General features: G+C 38.9%; 1 protein-coding gene across 2 annotated transcripts in view; it reads right to left on the bottom strand.

Moving 5' to 3' along the window:
• The window catches only part of LOC129719019 (transmembrane protein fend-like), a 250,597-nt gene that overhangs the window by 110,692 nt on the left and 123,928 nt on the right, over positions 1-15,977 (bottom strand). Inside the window, exon 2 of one of the 2 annotated variants that reach the window (XM_055670330.1) lies at positions 119-166. The exons of the other annotated variant lie outside the window; for it this stretch is intronic. Within the exon in view, the coding sequence (XP_055526305.1) occupies positions 119-166 (48 nt within the window). The remainder of the gene's footprint in view (positions 1-118; positions 167-15,977) is intronic. 2 annotated transcript variants of the gene reach the window in all.

A 15,977-nucleotide genomic window follows, 5' to 3' on the forward strand; every position in this document is an offset into this window, starting at 1 on the left:
AAATTTGACCGAAAAGCGCGGTACAGCGAAGGGTTGCCAGCATTGCTGCTCCCGTTTGTCGGAACGTGTGTAATAACTTTGATATGGAGCACAATTTAAAGGCGGCGATCAATTTTACCTTTGAGCAGTTTTTTCGCTCGGAACAGCTCGCTTCCTTCGAGGAGTGCTGAAATGGAACAGAAAGAAATTGAAATCAGTAACTTTGTCTACTCGAAAACGGGGGTTTTGAGTGGAAGTTGTTAAAAAGTAACGCTTGAATTGATGCTTTGTTTGGATGTTTCATGAATGCAGGAAATTTGTACGCTAAAGCATTCGGCGTTTCTTTGAAGCCGTGTGAAGCATTCCTTCTTCCCCTTTTCCTTCAAGGAGCAAAACAAAAAAGGGTAGCGCACGGTTGATTTACCTTTTCTTTCCGAAGAAAAGAATAGGTCAATTTTTCTTACCTTAATAGCACCGGCTGCTAGAGAGCAGACCGAAGCAGAAAAGAACTAATTTACACTCTATTAATTTGATTCCCGTTTTTCCGTTCGGAAGTCAACGAAGTCCTGCCTGCGGCCTCCGCTATCGATGGAAGGAGTGTTTTCTTCGGTGTAGGTTTTTCTTAACATTTACCTTGCTCATATCCTTTGGGGGGGGGGGGGGGGGGTTAACGCTCATAATACTGAAAGCCAATCGCTTCGCAGTTGTGGTGGTGGTTGTTGTTGATGTTCTATTGTGTATGGTTTCTTCTGTACATAGCTCTAGTGCCGTTACTGAGACTGCCTGTGGGTAATTAAATTAAATTTATTTTCCTCTTTAGCACCTTTTTTGCCGTAGCCGATGCTCGCTGCACGCTTCCTGGCCTGGCCCGGAAATGGAGAGGGAATGATGATACGCGGGCTCCATGGGATGGATTCCGGGTTCGCCAGTGGCAGGTGTAATTCTTGCTCCGGGAAGCGCTCCGAGCAGGGGCTTCTAGCTATATAGATTTACGATGCACCAATGTTGAAAATTGGTTCCTGATTGGGAAGTGCGGAAAGCAATGCGAATTATGCGGTTTGGAGTGTTTGGAGGGTTCCGGTTTGAATGCTTCAATGGTCACTACGGTTTGTTGTTGAATTATAAGTTTTCTGTCATAATCAGCAATTGTGTAATGAAAGGTGGCATGGGGATTTTTCACGTAAATGTCCACTGTTTGCAGTGAAGGGCACTGCTAAAGTTTCATCCATTCCCTTTAAATGGATTCTCTTGAGTTAGTTAAGTTATGTAAATAGGGTAGTATAAACACAATTCGCGAAAAGTATGTAAAGCGTCACAAAACGGTGTTCATATTTGGATTCGGTAGGAGTTAAAAGATGAAAGTAATTCTATCCGTATACAAGCATTTGAACTCTATTATCTCGCGCTTATACTTTTATACTACTAATCCGCTAATCGAAAATTAGTGTCGATAATTGAGACTTTCCGATTGATTGAAATATCTGAGGCTAAAGTAAATAACGGTTCGTTTTTTTTTAATTCTACATGGCGACCGTGACTCAACGCAAAACGTTACTCTTCATGATTCTGATTCTGTGTCTTCTATTCCATTGGAACGATTTACTAGTTTTTATTATTGTGTTCTACGTTGAACTAATTCAAATATAATTCCGAAAAGTTTCGACAAAAACTTATCACCTGCAAAAATATTCGAAGTGTTGATATAAGAACCAACCTCTCGTTTAGTGTCGAAAAGTCACCCCTTGTGATTAAACACCCGGAATAATAACTGAACGAAATAATAACTAAATTATTTGAATTCAGTACCTATAAAATTTTAAGGCATCAAATAAAACCCTTTTAGAAAAGTGAACGCAAAACGTTAGTGTTAATGATTCTAATTCACCGTCTGCTATCCGATCGAAACGAGTGCTAGTTTTTATCTTCACGTTGATTATGTAACTTATAAATCGGATAGTTTGGGCGAAATTTTATACCGTAACCCACAAACTCAAATCAAAAATCACAGGTGTATTTTTATAATTGGGGCATTTTGTAACTTATCATTTACCCCATTTTAGTCCATTCTCACTGTAATAAACTCATTTTCAACATATTTATTCTGTTATTTACTACATATTCAACGTTCTGGCCGCAGTTTTAACCCATTTCCTCTACTAATAGTTAATTGACTCTATTTTTGACACATCTACTTCCTTAATTACTCTATTTTCTACCTATTTACTGATCATTCACTCAACTTTAAGTATTTTTACTCTACTATTTGCATTATTTTTAAACCATTTACCTTATTCTTCATGCCATTTTTGGCATATTTAAATTAAAATTGACTTTTTTGTCCTACTCTGGGCATTTAAATTTTGTTAATTACATCATTTTCATCATTTATAGACTGCTGGCCCGGCAAACTTCGTGCTGCCCATTTTTGTGTTTAATCAAATAATTTTAAACATTCCAAATTCATTGATTCCTTGCGATTTGTTCATAGTATGCAAAACCACGACGAATTGGCCATAGGATATGATCAAAGTCAAGAGACAAATCGTTTGAAAAGATTGATTTTATCGGAAAGTCAACATCCTCGACTTTTAGTAGTATTCTGCTTCCCAAAAGTTTCCGTTTTACAATTCAAAACGGTGTCTGAGGTTAATTTTCAGCTTCTTGCATCGTTCTGGCTATGGAGATACTCATCGTCATCATCTTGGATTTCAAAATGGCATTTGGAGACAATTTCTGGCTCCTGAGCGTCATTCTGGTTTGAGTTTGGTCATTTTTAGCTGTTTGCCACCGAAAGTCGCCATCTTTCAATTCAAAATGGTGTCTGTAATCGATTTTTAGCTTCAGTGCATCTTTCTGGTTCCGGAGATACTCAATTTGGGTGGTATTAAGTCACTTTGGACTGTTTTCCAAAAACCGTAAGTTTCCATTTTAAATTTATAAATGGCGTCTGGAGTCGAGTTTTGGCTCCTGTGCACTGACCCGATCATTTAAGGCTGTTTTCCGGAAAACCTGATTGAAATATCTGTTTGTTTTGTTTATTATGAACATATTTGTTACCCCTAAAAACATTCACATGCCAAATTTGGTAGTATTTGCTTGATTGTTTCTCGAGCTGTGCGAAATTTGTGTTTCATTTGTATGTGACCCCTCCCTTACAGAAGGGAGAGGGGTGTCAAACTATTATAGACATATTTGTTTTCCCTAAAAACATTCACCTGCCAAATTTGGTTCCATTTACTTGGCTGGTTTTTGAGATGTCCAGAAATTTGTGTTTCATTTGTATGGGACCCCTCGCTTCCAGAAGATGGAGGAGTCTTGAACTATCTTAGTCTCTTTTCTCGGCGGTCTCCAGAATTGGTCTCACCAGCGCACAATACAAGGTCTTCAAGCAGTATGGATCGTTGAAGCCTTTGGCAACTTTCGAAATGAAACCAAGTTGTCGATTGGCTTCGGCAATTATCGAGATGTTGTTGTTGTTGTTGAATGATAGTATTGGATCCAGGACGACTCACAAGACACATTCATTTTCTCAACAGATTTAGCTGGTTTTGCAAACAGTGGCAGTCTGTAATTGAACGAATCACCAAGTATATTTTCTAGTCACCGGCGTAAATGAGTTTGCAACCCAGACGCAATTTCGACGCAATGTCGTTGAAAAATGGCGTAAACAACAGCGGACCTAGGTTTGCTGCCTTGGGGCACTCCGGATGAATTGCAGAAACTCGAAGATACACAGAAGTCAACTTTAACACGAAGTTCACGACCAGTCAGGTAAGACCTAATCCACGATACCAGCCTCGCAGAAGATCCAAGACGAGACAGTTTAGCCAACAGTATATTGTAATCGATTTTGTCGAAAGCCGCCTTCAAATCTGTGTAGATGACATCCACTTGAGTTTTGCTTTCCATTGCAATAATGCAGGTGCTGGTGAAATCCAAATAATCCGTGGCATGAAACCGTGCTAATCATTAGAGATGTAGCTTAAAGACTGGCTACGAATCACATCACTGACGATTATTTCGAATAGCTTTGACGCTGCCGATAAGTTTGTTATTGTTATGTTTTTTTTAATTCTCTCTACCCAGTTCATGACCTATTTACCCCAAAGTTAATTCAATTTTCTATTTTTGGCACACTTACTTTATAATTAACTAATTTCTGACATTTATTTACCCTGTTTTGCCCATATCGACATTTTACTTGAAAAAACTAATTAATGTGCTCTATTTCCGAACCATTAGTTCGATTGTTCACTCAGTTCACATTTAGTATATTGATTGTCCGTTTTTTAATACAAGCCGCTCATTCATTCTAATTTTCGAACGTTTACGTTCTTATTTGCACCAATTCCCAACAGTTCTCACCTAATTTTTGGCCTACTCACGCTGTAGATAACTAGTTTTGGAATACAAACTCCCATATCCATTCCATTTTTGTCTCATTTTACCTTATAATTAACTTAGAAATCATATTTTGGGTAACTTTATTCTATTTTCTACATCTTTATTTTTTATCTTATTCTTGGCCAATTTTTATACAATTAACTTTTTACGCTGTTTCTGACACCTCTACTTTTGGCCTGTTTTTACTCAGTTTCGGTAGATGCAATTTATTGTTGATCCCCAAAAGGTCCAGTTACCTTATACATATTTTTGGCCTATTGTTAAACAAATTGATGAAGCCATCGTTAACTAGCAATTAATAGTTTTTTTAGACTCTTCGTTTTGTAACTTGGCTTACTAAAATTGCTCTAACTGTTGATTTTTTTAGAGGAGTGTTTTTTGACGTAGAATTAGACGTAGAACAAACGGCAACATATGTAGGGGTACAAATTGAAAAAGCGAAAACATCGAGAGTATCACAAAAATTGTCCACTTTCAAATGCTTAAAACTTAGTCACTTTCAAACGATTTCCTTCATTCTTACAACGATCGAATGAAAAATCAGCTATGCATCCACCAAAACGCGGAAAATTGTGATTTTGTGATGCTCACGATTGTACTGTTGAAACATTCAGAGTCTCGCTGAACGCATGTTTCGATTAATCAGAGCTTTCGACTTTGTAACCGATTTGTTGTTGTTGTTTTATTCGCTTTAAAGACATGTCTACCGGAAGTTGAACTCTCAGTATTCACGTATAAAAGCTAACATGCAGAAACTTAGTCTTCATTGTATAAACAATTACTGCAGCAAGAGGACGGTAGACTCTTACTGAAAACTGGTTAAATACGCAACCGGTAGAGTAGTGACTCATTTTTGCGTAGCAAGGCTGAGCAGATGGTACATTCGATCGAAGCGTTCCGCAGCAGACGAACCACTCGGTGGACTGTGGAACTGCACTGCATTGCTCATCATGTCCGGACATGTCTTATAAACAACCTTTTAAAATTTATTTTGGAAAAGCATGAAAATTGTCTAGTCGGTAACTTCTAATGCCAAAGCTAGCTGTTCCTGCGTTTGGCATAGATCATCGAGCAATTCATCTTATTCAGCGTTTTCGACGGTTTTAAGACCCAGATACACACACGCTATATTGACGCCCTCTCCATACAAAATAGAAGGCGTGATGGCGATCACGTTTTTATTCATTTAATTGTTTTCCATCTTAAAAATAATAATAAATAATAAAACAGGTAACAAATTAACATCAAATTATGAATGTAAGTTCTGCACAAAGCAGTATCATTCCACCAAAACTAGGTGGCTCAATCGTATACGAAAAAGTCGAGAAAAAAGGAAAGCAATTCCTTTAAGACGTTTTCTGAATATTATTTTTTCATATATACACTTAATTACATTTTTTCTAGTGTATAATTTTTCTACAGTTTTCGACCTGTAAAACAAGAAAATTACCGAGATTTCAGCATTCTCAGCAACAGTTACTGACCTTGAATGTTTTTTTTATGGTTTAAAACTGCTGATATTTCTGTAAAAAAAACGTTAACGCACGGAATCAACAGTCGATAAAAATGAGCAACGAGTTATCAGTACCATAAACTGGGGTGACTTTGTAATGTATCTTAAATATCTTTAGAATATATCGAATACAATATTGTTTGATATTCTTAAAATAAGTACATACAGGCATGCATTGAGCAAGATCCAGTCACTACTTCAAAAGTTTAGCAACAATTGTGCTGTTTTTAAACATGTTCTAAAATCTTTACACCAAATATTATTCCGAGGTAACTTTGATTACCCTATTATTTTGATGAATTCGAAGTAAACTTTGCTGTTATAACTAAATTAAACAGCCTAAAACGACTTAAATGTGTTTACAAATTTGGAAAGCAATTTGGGGACCATTCACATTCTACGTGAACAGTTTATGTGGGCGAATCCCCAAGATTCATGCAAAATTTTTAGAATATAAATAAGTAATTTAGAATATGAATGATTATCCACGGAGAGGGAAAGTGATCTAGAATCATCAAAAACTAGTCCACGTGGAATATGGCTTATGCAATTGTCCCAATTTGCATGTTACTTTACGTCTTGGGTTGTTGTTCAGAAGAGAATATGTAATACGCTTTCGAGGAAAAACTTGCCAACATAATAATGACAATCATTGTTATAATATTTGTTGATCTCAAGAACTAATATGGGAACAAAATAAAAAACTTTACGTATTGCAACTTGTCGTTTTGCATCTGCTTGAACCGATTGTTTGTATGCGACAAATATCGCCAAAAAACACTTTATTTTCAATTAATATTTTAGCATGAAAAACAATCTTTAATTAACAGGAAATGCTTGAAAAGTATCAATGTAGACATATATCAACACAATCAGTGGAGAATTCGACAAATCCCAAGTAATACGAGCGCTTTTGTAACACAATTTCAAAAAAGAGGTAGGGTGATCAAAGTCACCCCTGTTTACGGTAATTACAAAGTTTAGCCGTACCATGAGTAAAATTTCCTGAAAATTACAGACCACCGTGAATTAAGCTCTTTGATGCGCGCCATTTTATGTTTTATTTCCTAATGTTAAGTACTATTTTATTTCTTGAATTTTATTTCCTTAGTTACTAAGCGGCTGCAAAAAAGTGAACATATAGAATTTTTTTTACATCAGTTAAAGCAGTTTGATACAGAAGTGGAGGACATTTTGATGGTTGTATTCAATGCTACTTGTAAACCAGCAGATAAACAGTTTTTAATCTCAATTGTAATTTTAACTGCAACTGGTGAATTTTTTATAAATCAAACCCTCAAAGTAACCTGAGCATTCAGTAGTTACAATAGAAATAAAAAGAAAATCTTCATTTTTATTTTGGTCAATTTAACTAACTACCTCTGAAAATCAAGTTTGTGACACAAATTTTATTGCTGAAAAACTCAGTAAAATAATTTAAAGAAAACAACTGTATTGACTGAAATTATCAAAGTAATTTATCGAAAAAGTCATCACACTCTACTGAAATAATCGTTTCTTTTTAACAGTTGGCGGTTTACTGATTTCGGTAAACCGAAACCGAAACCGAAAAGTCAGTTGTTCAAAAACTCAGTAAAATTCTACTGACTTTGGTGTTTTAAAATGAGTGTGTTGAACTACTTCTTCGAGAAAGGTCTACAATCTACATTTTGAACAGGGGAGGAAGTCATGTCCAATGTCATTTCATATGCTCATCCCTCGGTTAGTTTAATATGGATTACTTTCGTTCTTGCATCATTCGATTGGAAAACTAGCCACGCATCCGTTCAAATGAAGAAAATGTAATTTGTCCATGTAAACTATTGTACTATTGAAATAGTCATACCTTGTTAGAATGCAGATTTCGACCAACCAGAGCTGACCTGCATGCAATTCATTAATGCTTACCCTAGCACGGTCGACAGAATAATATACCCCAGACAAACAGATGTACCACTCCGTACAAAGTTCTAAGAAAATTGTGGTTCCTACTAGCTTTTGCGGCAGCTACTGAACGTATTCCGCAAAAGATAAATTTTCAGTCTTTCTGCTGTTTTGGCAGCACGGCGCGCGACAACTGTCAACTAAGTTCAAAGGGAAAAAGCACATCAGCACCATCAACGCTGCGACGGGAGTATTCCGCATAACTGAAACTTATTTGAATTGACCGTTAGTTTGGGTCACGAACATACATTTCGTGGTACGTCTGTTTGTCTGTGATTATACTTAATTAACCAGGAATGCCCATATAAAAGTCTACTTTCAGCTCAAGCCAATATTTTATCAAATTTTAATATACTACACGCCACAGCTGCACCTGCATGCTATCTGTTCCTTTCAACACGAAAAGGAGAGCCACAAAACACTATGGTGCTTATTACGGGAGTCACTTCACGGTGAAATCAGAGTGAAATGAACAAAATCCTATTACGGGACTCACGTAAGTGAGAAAAACGTCGCAAAGTGACATCTGCCGCGGAATCGGGGTTATTATAAGTGTCGTATCAGTGAAGTGAGAACGGAAAAAGCGACGATTCGCGTGGAATTATTTCACGACCATTTTGAACGGTGAAATGATTCCACGAAGATACCATAAGTCTTAAAATTGATTGATTTGTGATCTAATGGTAAATATTGGATTTATTATTCAGTAACGAAACGAATCAGAATTTGATCCGTGCCTTGAAGCGGTCAAATTTTCATTTTTTTGCCCGATGAAAAAAATGCATACTAGTTCTAGAAATCAGACAACCTCTGAAACGTACTGAGATATTGACCGGCGTATATCTATAATTCCCAAGAACTTAACTTAACGTCCAAATATGCTATATCAAAGGCTCGCAAGTTAATCGCCTTCCCAATTTAATGGCAACTAATCCCCACCGAAGAATGGCAGCGGGCTTCCAAAGAGATTGATTCATTAGCCATCAAAAACTGGATCAGGTTAGTCTCTTGCTCGCAATGGCGGCGGCGGCGGCGGCGGCATTAGCTTCTGTTGCTGCAGTAACACCCATCATCATTAAAGATGATGATGAAGTGCTTTTCTGCCCTCGGGTCGACTTAATTCTAATCTTTTCGGCTGATTAGCCTTTCCCTCGGGACTTACCCACAAACACGCGCTTCGTTGCATTAGACGGGTTTCGGCCATCGACCTTGGCAGCGGCCGCTCGAAATAATAACCACTCTCCTCGAATCTTAAGCGTAACGGTGCTGATGCTAGGCAGTAAGTTTGTCGCGAAAAAAAAACCATCTTCGAACGCGCTTCGTCTTTGTAGTTGTCGAAAGATTGATTGGTGTTTGAAGCTGCTAAACCACGCCCCTGCCAATGCGCAAATCACTTAAGCACGCACTCATGTCAACGGTACGGGAACCGAATACTAAAAGACTTCTCGGAGAGCGTTACCGATGTGATTTGTGACATACGTCTGCGTGGTCGCCAATCAAAACAATTCTCACCTCTTCTCTCTAGTGGGTTGCCTAATGAAACGAGAAAGTTTTTTTCTCTCCTTTCGTTAAATCACATTTAATAGGTGTCACTCACTTCACCCACCCTCCCCCGTCTCTTGTCGCACGCACGATCCGATAAGATATTCTTCAGAGGCGATTAGATCGCAATAACTGACCCACACGCGCTACCACAACAACATCAGAAGCAGAAAAATGTATTAATAAAGATTAGCGTCGTTTTTTTCCTTCACGGCTTTTAAGATTTGCCTTTTTTCGACCGACGCGCGGGCACCCATTTATTAATCATCAATATACATTTGAATAACCTGTCCATCGTCGGCCGGCTTCCATTTATTTCGGTTTCTCTAGTAGTGTAGACCTCAACTCCGCACCGAATGCGTCATCTCTAATGCATGCCTCCCTACTTGTGACAGTAAGAAGGTGGTCCCACGGCTATTTGGGCACGCGGAAGTAGCTCTGGTTTTGCCGTTGATCGGTCCGCGACAGTAACAGTCATGGTTATGCATAAGCGCTACTTTGGGAACGAGTTGCTTTTAAGAGATGCGATACATCATTCCGGAAAGGTTTACCTAATTTCAAATACCAACCCTAAAGTTGAGTAGCAGTTTCGTATACAGGGCCATAGTATCAGTATTCAAATTCAAGATTACTCTCTTTTTAATAAATCTAACGTATTTGTCATTCTTCGAAGCATATTTATTAAAATTTCGATAAAACTTGCTCGTTTCACCACTAAACTCTACTTCAATCTTGGTAGATTACTGTTAACACTCTAAGATTTATAGTATTATGCTACATGGATTGATTCTATACTTATGCTTTCTCTAGAGCACTAGAATAATGTACTCTGTAACAAGTTGATTTCTTTAGATCAAAATTGCACCTTCGAAGATGTGGAAACAATTTTACTGTCAAACGAATTCAGTGCTCACCGCTTGGGGCGCGCTGGCATTGTGAAAGATTTAAGCTAGTGTTTTATTCATCCAGCTCAGCTTCAGATGGAATTTCTTTATAAGTGAATTATTGAAATACAATTTTTGTAGTCCTATAACAGATTAATTTCAGTGTCAAAAACCACGCTGGAAACCATAATCAAAAAGATCAATAACAGCAGATTGTGACAGCGAGTTTCAGTCAATTTAATAATAACTTCAACCAGGGGAACCGCATTAAACAACAAACAAACTTCGGCTATATTAAAAATCCGCACAAAGCAGAAATAAACTGACAGCCAAAAAAACAAACCGTGAACGTTTGACTGTTGAACAGTTTTTCGGCCGTTTCATCCCTTTCATCCTTTGATAAACACAACCCGAGATGGCAAAAGTTAATCCCTTCGTGAGCCAGCTTTCGCTGCGAGTAGAGGAAAAAATGAATTTACCGCAGCGCTGCTGGCTTCCACACCGGACGACGGTTCCTTCCATTGAATTAACACCGTGGCCCTTTTAATTGGGAAACTTTTTCCCCGGTGGGGTGGTGGAAATCAAGGATGATAATGGAAAGGCCGAATGAAACGCAAAAAAAATGACGACCAAGCTAAATCAAATAGCCAACTGCGTGGGTGAACTCGGTCCTGGTGACATAATTTCCTTTTTTTGAACATTCAAAAGTCCCTTTTGGCGGCGGAAAAAATTAGCTAGAAACCGTCATATTTTTCATTTTGGTCACTGCCCTTGGTGCTTTGTTAATGCACTACTGCTTGCGGAGCTGGGATCACACGAAACCGGAAACTGTGCCAAAGTAATGCAGGCTCATGAATAAAATGATAAATTCTTTTTTTCCGAGAAAAAAAGGCAAGAAAGTATCTTGTGATGGCGATGCTTCTTTTCGTATGCATGTCTGTAAGCACAGAACTTTGTGACGGGTGGAACTTTATTTCAGAAAATATGAAGGTTTCAAAATTAGTATGCAAATTAAATTTTTCCCCTCAGTGATGGAGCGAAACCGTTGTCCTTTTCCACAAACTTGATGAGAATAAAATGTGCGGCAACTTACACAATTAGTCTAGTTTTGCTTCCTGTTTAAGGAAAGACAAATCTGTTTATCGCTTAAAGTTAATATCCTGTGTGCTGTGTGCAGCCTCCGACCAAGTCGAAAAGACACACACGTATGACATGAATGCGGAAAAACATCTGAGTAAACAAATCATCCTCGGTTTGTTTACTCGTCCAAATGGGATAAAACAACAATACATTTCTAAATCTCCGCATATTCCGGTTTCCCGATTCCCTGTCCCTGGCGGGCACCGTAGAATAGACTCTTCCGGCTCGTTGAACAATTTCCATCACATACTATTATGTGGTATTTACTTTATTTCCTCAACCGTTCCTCCCTTCCTCGTTCATCGTCGGTTCCCGTCTCGTACACGGTGAAAGGCTCTTTCCATCTCCCAGCTGGCGGGCTTTGCCTTCTAGCTCTGTCCGCCGACCTCCGCCCCGGGACGGAACATGTTGGTCCCTTCTGCCCATGTATGACTAGGCAAATTGTGTAATTTATTGGCGATCCTCCGAGCATTCCCGCTCTCCGGATCAAGGCATTTGTCAAACGATACGACGACGACGACGACGGTCGAATGGCGGCGGTTGGCCCGGACCTGCAAGGACCGACCACAGAGAGCCTCGCAGTCCGGTGGGAACTGTGGCGAACTGGGCACGGCATTCCGAAAGCGGTTTCGTCGGTTTGCGTGTCCTGCAGTGCTTCAGATTTCCGACGAAAGCTTCTATCTGAGATATGGGGTTATTGATGGAATTATTTAGAATTTGAAGATGAAACGAGGTGATGGCCCCGTAGCCGTGCGATGGATTTTGGTTGGAATTTTAGAACCGCCGAATAAAGCTGATAAATAGTTGTGTCATTTCTGTAGGAGTGTAAGATGCGCGTTTATATTCATGATTATCGAGGATTTGATTTGTTTGATTTACACCGTGATCTTTTTGTGTATGAATACAAAAATCGAAATACAAGTTTTTGCAACATGTTGTACCGAGGAAAATCTAACATCGGTTTGGAGCTAAATTTTGTTCTAGTATTCATCCCGAAGCTCTCGGTAATCTTAGGCGTTCAAAGTGCCAGCATAATTTGCGGCCTCTTGTGCAGCGAAAACAGTATTATTCGGGAGCGGACAAAGAGGAAATGGTATTTAAAGATCGCAAGCGTCAAGGATGTGCTCCAAAGCTTTTTTCAGCAGTTTGTTTTTAAATTGGGACTGAAAGAAAGAAAGACATGCTGTATTTATTTTGCTCAACGCATTGACATTTTATATGTTTCAGTCAGCTGACGATGGAGCACCTCTTTAGCGTTTTTCTCAAATCCTTAGTGCTATATTTTTGTGAGTTTTGATTTTAAATAATTTAATTTTAATTTTTTTTAAACTATGATTTTAGGATTTCAGCGTTTTAACATTTTTGCGTTTCAGTGCTCAAAAGTTTTCAAATGTAAGGATTTTGGGGTACTAGACCTTAAGGTTCTCAAGATCTTAAGATTTATTGATTTCGAAAATTTAGGATTGCAGGTATTTCACATTTTATAATTATCAGATTTTAGATTTAGGAATTAGAGGATTGAAGAATTTGAGTATTTTAGAATATTAAAATTTGCATTGGTCTCTACGATCAGAGAATTTAAGTATTTTATGATTAAAACTACGCGCCATAAGTTTGGAATCGCTTCACTAAGTATTGCAAAACCCAACAAAAAATTTAGCACCACCTAGAATAGGCTGATATCACGTGTTTCCGATGACCTTAAAAGTTGTGGTTTTCAGCAAAGTTGTTCAAAAGGTCAAGGGCAAGTGAACAGTTCAGTGCGAACTTCCACCGCTATGTGGCACTGGTATGAACGCATTTTGACCATGACTTTGATAATGAGCTCTAAATCCGTCCATGGACCAAATGTTCACCCTGCGGCAGATTCGCGATAAATTTTGAGAATTCGAGATTTTTTTAAGGCAGCGTACGATACAGTTAAGAAAAATGAGTTATGGCGAATCAGAGCGGCAGAGGCTCATCATTAACTCTGCCAAAACGAAATACATGGTGGCTGGTAGAGAGCGTAGAAGTCAGACGGATGTTGAGATGAGATGAAAAGGCTGGTAGCAGCTGCAAACAGGGTCTTCTACGGATTACGAAATCAGCTGAGGTCCCGCAGTCTGCAAACGCGTACTAAACTTGCACTCTACAAAACACTAACTAACTCTACGGCCAAGAAGCGTGGACGTTGAAAGACGTCGAAACTCCTATTATTCATCAACAATATGCACAATCCACACAAACTGTATTGCATATTGAAGATCAATATATTCTCTAGGCATGCTGAATAGTTTCGTAGTGCAAATTTTCAAGTATAATTGCTAAACTTGAATCAAAGTTATTAGGGACGAATGACCGTTTGGGGTTAAAGTCCCTTCAAAAGAAATCAATCAATCAATGAATCAAAGTTAAAATGTTAGGTGTTGCCATATGCCATTGCCCGCCGGAAATAGGTTAAGTTTATATTATGAGCATTTTCAAAGAAGTAGGCACTGCTAAACAGTCCTTGAGAAGTTGATAAGCTCGCATGTAAAATACGTAAAGCATCAGTGCTGACAGAACCAGCTTCGTCTGCAGACGATACTCTCACGAAGTTGAATCAAACCGACAGGAAGGCCGAATCAATTCTCATTAGATTCACAACGAATGAAATCTTTGAATTTTTCCGGTAAAAGTAAACGGCAGCTGAAAGGCTCTAAAAGAATCCTTTGTAAAAAATCCGTTGGCACGATTACGGAAAAAGGAAGAAATCTCCATGCGAGCTGATTTTGTTGCGTTTGATGATCTTTTCCGGCAATTCAAGACCGCAGGAGTGAAAATGGAAGAAGGTGACTTGATAGCTCAACTATTCTTAACCTTATGCGACAGCTGTGATCCCCGGGTGCCGGCACTTGATAATCTAGAGGAGAAGGATAGTCAAACAGGCTGTCAATCGAAGAGAGAGAAAGGGCAGACCGCCAGAATTACTGGTGGTGGTGCGGGACTTGTCGGAAGTAGAAAGAAGCAGCAACTTACCGGCAAGTGCCATCGTTCTGGCAAGGTCGAGTATATGCTGAAGATTTGTCGTTCGAAGAAATCAGAAGGAAATCGGTAAAAAGGCAGTTGCGTTTATGGTAAACGGTGACCAGAAAAAAAGCTGAAACCGAGAATATCCAGTTTTGCCTAGACATAGGATGCAGTGATCATCTCGTGAAAGAAGCAAATCATCTGCGGTCTATGCGAAAAGAAGAAGATGCTTTCATTATCGATGTGGCCATGAATGCCGTGACATTTGCTCGGAAAATATGATGGAGTAATGCAAGGTATGTCTAACGAAGAAGTATCTTCGCGCATCACATCACTCATACTGTTATTCGTTGGGCGATGTTATTTTGGTTTATTTCTGTCTACTTCGTTATATTTATGTTGAGAAATATTCTTATAAGATCAATAAGTAATCTCCGCACATAACGTACGAAATTCTTATTTCTAAAAACAAAGTCAAAATACGTTTGGGGAAAAAAACGTCGTGATGGCGACGTGTTTGATCAAGAATGTATTTAGACAGCAAGCCTTGCCAAAAGTTGTTTTACCGTCACCATTTGGACCTGCTCGTGATGGCCAGGACTGAGGACCAGTTCAAGGCCAGGACCAGTTCAAGGAGGACGGTGAACTGACCAGTGTGGTGTACTTACGAGGCAATATGTAGGTGCTGACTTTGGACGTCATTTTTTTTGGGCAAGCCAATATCATCGTAGCCGAGATAAAAAGTTGTGACATCGTCGTATGGGTCATGCAAGTCAACAAGCTCTCAACAACCTTTCGAAACACAAGATGACCCTTGGTTTTGTAAAGAAGTTGAATTCGTTTGGATTCTACGACTCATGTGCTATGACAAAGCAGTGCCAGAAGCGAATGGTTGCCTTACGGTGGCTGGAAACGTAACTCCTGCAGAGAAGAAGATGAACGCATAACCGGACTTTGACAGATTTTCGGATTTTCGGATGCATAGCTATGACATGTAACCCGCACTAGCAGAGACACGAAATTAGACCCCAAGAGCCGAGAAATGGTAACGATTGGCTACGCTCCGAATGGATACCAGCTTTAGGACAAACAAAACCGTAATTTCAAGAGACGTCAAGTTCAACGAAGATTGTTTTCCTTGCACTGAGGCGGACACAGTAGTGGTTCGCGAATCAGTGAGTGGCTTCTTGTTCGAAGTTTACGGCCACGGTCTCGTGGTTAAGCAAGAAACATGTGGCATTGAGCGCTTATGTGGCTGGAGTGATTTGGCTAGCCGGTTTTCTGCATGATGTTGGTGTTAAGATCATGCAACTAGTGATGATCGATAAGGACAATCGTAGTTGCATATGTATGACCCAAAACCTGACATCATCAACATTTCCTCAAGTATTTGTTCGTGCAAGTACAAGTTCGATATTATCATACAAATTTTTCTTTACTCGATAATTTTGAGAAATACAGTAAAAAAACTGCGGAACATATAATAATAATATAAGACGAGCTTTTTTTGAATTTTTCGCCCACTTATTGGCGCCCAGAGCTGTGAATTTTCACTGTCAGCAACAGAATATCAGTTTAAA

This window comes from Wyeomyia smithii, chromosome 1 (genome assembly GCF_029784165.1).
Source record: "Wyeomyia smithii strain HCP4-BCI-WySm-NY-G18 chromosome 1, ASM2978416v1, whole genome shotgun sequence".
Classification (NCBI taxonomy): Eukaryota; Metazoa; Arthropoda; class Insecta; order Diptera; family Culicidae; genus Wyeomyia; species Wyeomyia smithii.